The sequence below is a fragment of the Octodon degus genome, unplaced genomic scaffold (assembly GCF_000260255.1).
Source record: "Octodon degus isolate 3935 unplaced genomic scaffold, OctDeg1.0 scaffold00146, whole genome shotgun sequence".
In the NCBI taxonomy this organism is placed as follows: domain Eukaryota; kingdom Metazoa; phylum Chordata; class Mammalia; order Rodentia; family Octodontidae; genus Octodon; species Octodon degus.
In genome coordinates this window covers 728,544-732,287 of record NW_004524722.1, presented here as the reverse complement: position 1 = coordinate 732,287, position 3,744 = coordinate 728,544, and the positions used below count along the sequence as shown (strand labels likewise).

Genomic DNA, 3,744 nt, shown 5'->3' with positions numbered 1-3,744 from the left:
TATTAATGTCTTCATCGAAGACTTGGTGATTGGCTCCAGTGTAGTTTGGGCATAAGGTGCTGGGTACTTGGAGTGATCTGTGAAGCTCTAGAGGTGGTGAAGAAAAAATTATTTTAAATCCATGAGATTGCCTTACTTTATTCTCTTTCTAGGAAAGTTTCAGATGCAGGTCCTACCCCAGTGTGGTCATGCAGTCCATGAGGATGCCCCTGACAAGGTGAGTCTAAAGGAAAAACTGGAGGATATTGGTTGTTACAGCAGATTGGACAAGCCCCTGAATCTCAGTGCTTACCTAAAAGAGCTACTGTTGGGTCTGAGAGAGGTTTCTAGACATCTCTCAGCTTCTTGTGGTCTCTTGCCTTTGTGTTTCTTGGCTGAGGAACTGCTGTTTCATCCCGTGGTCCAAAGAATAACACTGTTAAGCTCTGCTACTCTATTACTACCTTTATGGGCCAGATGGAAGAAGGGAGGATGAGGGCTCAAATTGTACATTAAACTGTAGATATGGGAGCTAATAAGGATTCTTCCTGTGGAAGAAGGTACTTTGTGACTGTAAAAGAGAAATAAACCCTCATTCCTCTTGATCTGTCTGGAGAAATTTTTTGGCAATGATGAAGGTGAGGAGTCTCATAGCCCTTGTTCTTTTGACCTCAGGGTACTCAGACTGATGGGATTCAGGAGGACATCATCAAACCTTCGAGAAGAAGCCCATGAGGCTAAGCACCATCACTAATTTTCATATTACTTGGAATATCTCTTCCCCTTCCAGGTAGCTGAAGCTGTTGCCACTTTTCTGATCCGGCATAGGTTTGCAGAGCCCATCGGTGGATTCCAGTGGTAAGGAGGTGCAAGAGTTTGAGAGCCCTGCAGTGCCAGCAGGGCTGTGATTATCTCTGCCTAGCCACCCCCTAGTCTGGGTCACCATACCTCTTCCTCTTCCACAATATCAACCCTGTCATGTGTGCTTCTACAAACCCATATTGAGGGGTTGCATGGTTAAGTCATGCTTTATCTCTTGCCCCTCACTGTGATGTGCATTTCTTTTTGAAGTATTCCTTCTCTGAGGAGGCTGGGTTAGGAATCAGTACTTTTGTAGAGAAGTTCTCTTATGTCTTCTGCTCTACTACTGAGATGAGATGGAATTTGTGTAGAAATCTAAAGCAGGGTTTTCAACCCCTGCACATTGCAGGTTGTGTGATTCTTTGTTTTTGGGGTCTATCCTGTGCATTGTAGGAGGTTGAGCAGCATTCCTGAGCTCTACTCACTAGGTGTCCATAGCACCTCCTATACACTGTTTTATAACTAAAAATGCCTCCAGGTATTTCAGTATGTCTCAAGGGAAGCAAAGCTAAGAAAACTACTGGTCTAGAGGAAGAATAGGAGCCAGACACATCACACTGGAAAGCTTTTCATCTGATTAGAGACTGTCAGGCTTTGTTGAAGAGGAGGAAGAGGCAGGTCAACCTTAACCAGGGTCTTAAAACTTTAACCAGCTTTTAGTCTGTGCTGCCGAAGGCTCTTATTCTGTCAGCATCTTGTCATTGGAAAGATGAATCATTCTTGCCATTGGAAAGGTGAAGGTTCAGGGGAGCTGCTTCCCTAACCTCAGAAAGTTTGAAGAAATTTTCTCTGCCTTCAACTATGAATGCCAGGGCCTTATTGACAGACTTATTAGGCATCAAGAGATGATGACAGGGGCCTGGTACACTCTTATGTCATTTCACACCTCTTAACAACTGAACCATTGAGAAGTAGAGTGAACAATGAAGATTTAATTTTTCTGAATAAACAGTTTGACTGAGATTCCTGGACTATTTGGAGCCTTTGTCCAATGAACAGCACACTAAAAGCAGATCCTGTATCTAACTGTGGATGGGGCATTGAGGATACAGACCTGCAAGGGCCATAATAATCATTAGAATATGGCTTCCAAAAGAGGACATGATAAATAGAGGAAAAGCTAGCAATGATTAAACTTGATTTTGTTCTCTTTTCATTCTTGACAGTGTGTTTCCTGGCTGTTAGTGACCTGCTATCCACCCTGTCCTCAACATTGAGCTCTGTTGTAAATACATCGCACCAGAGGCCACTGTGATACCGCTGTTTTCCTCCTCACCTTTCTGCCCAGCCATGTGACACTGGCTTCCCATAGATGGACATCCCTATATGTATAAACCCTGTTGTGTATTCCTACCCAAAGCATTATTTTCCAGGCCCCTTGTCCAGCATTGGCCTTTCCGTCTAGAGTCCTCAGCTTCTACCCCTTCCCTGGGCAAGGATAGTCCCTGCCTGTCCTCCTTGCCTTGCTTAGGGTGAAGCCTCCAGAGCTACCACCCTGGGCTTTGGTTAATGGCATCTGGCAATGCACTTGGGTCCAAATGTTTCCCCAGGCTCAGGGACTTTCATTCCTTGATATTGTTCTTGGCGTGGTCCTGCCTTACCTCATGGGATGGACAATGCACATGGTGATCTTTATTTTTCCCTTTCAAATAAAATACCAGCCAGGATACCTTTTTATCCTAGTTTTACTCTTAACAGGTTCAGAAGACCCAGGTACAGGGAGGGGTGGTGGATAGCAAGCATCACAAGAAACCAGCCTGAAAATCAGGTCCAGGCAGTCCAAGCACATGGCCTCCTATCTGGGTGAGCCCACTGTCCCCCTCTCACATGTCTGGGCACCTGCCCTGGGCTGAGGCCAGGCTGCTCCAGGGGCTTCTTGTGCCCTTATCTGCCCAAGAGCAACCCAGGTTAAATACAGCCCATGCACAAAGCCACAGGCTGAAGCCTGTGGGATTGTTTTTTAATAATTTAACCATTTTCATAGTTGGTTCCTGGAGGTGTACAGAGTGCCCACTTGCCTTCTCCAGCTTCTCTTTGCTGTTTGTGGTTTCCATGTCACTCTGCATTGCAACCTTGCACCCCCAGTCTTTGCCCTTGTCTAGCTGCCTCATCCCAGCACTGAGGTCTCCCCCTGTTGCCCAGGCATGCATTTGCAAGGGCAAAGAGGGGAAGTCTCCTAAAGCCCATCTTTTTTGTGACTGTTTTAGGTAGTTCCCTCCACCTTTCACCCAACAGCCTCCTTTTCCTGTCCTGCTGCATGGTCCAGAGTCTGGGACCTACTTTGTTTCTTTGTTATTTATGACTTGTTTGAAGAAAATAAATATTTCCCAAACTTTATTCAGTTTGTCTTTCTCTGTGGAATTATCTTTATTTCTGCTTGTCTAGGGATGGGACAGTTGATTAGACTTAGTTACCCCAGAACTCCAAAAGCAGGCAGATGTGGTGGTTGACAGCTGTAATCTGAGCACTCTAGGAGGACAAGCCCGGAAGATTGCAAGTTGAACAACAGCATAGACAAGTTACTGAGAGACCTATCTCAAATGGGGCTGGGGTTGGGGACATTCCTGCTATAAAGGCCCTGAGTTCAACCCTCAGCACTGAAGAAAGACTCCCCAAACCCCCTTTCCTGTAGCTGTCAGTATCTTATGGTCTGCCTGCTCCCTAGATCCAAGATATCCAATGGGATGGACAGAGCCATTCTTCTCACTGTCCAGGGTACCTGGATTCCAGTCTCTTCCATTTATGAAGAACAGGACAGTCTGCACATGTGACTTCAGTCACTTGTGGCTTTACTTACACCAACACCTGAATTTTTATCAGCAACCCAAATCATCTACTGAGTAGACTCTACTTCTTCATGTCTCCCAGGTGACCAAAAGCCACTTCATATTGTCCTCACCTTCT

General features: G+C 45.6%; 1 protein-coding gene across 1 annotated transcript in view; it reads left to right on the top strand.

Moving 5' to 3' along the window:
• Nucleotides 1-3,177, top strand: part of Ppme1 (protein phosphatase methylesterase 1) — a 124,792-nt gene extending 121,615 nt beyond the window's left edge. Inside the window, exons 9-11 of the mRNA XM_023702056.1 lie at nucleotides 127-217; nucleotides 770-837; nucleotides 2,007-3,177. Of these exons, the coding sequence (XP_023557824.1) occupies nucleotides 127-217; nucleotides 770-837; nucleotides 2,007-2,025 (178 nt within the window). The 3' untranslated portion in view covers nucleotides 2,026-3,177. The remainder of the gene's footprint in view (nucleotides 1-126; nucleotides 218-769; nucleotides 838-2,006) is intronic.
• Nucleotides 3,178-3,744: the final 567 nt, after the last annotated feature.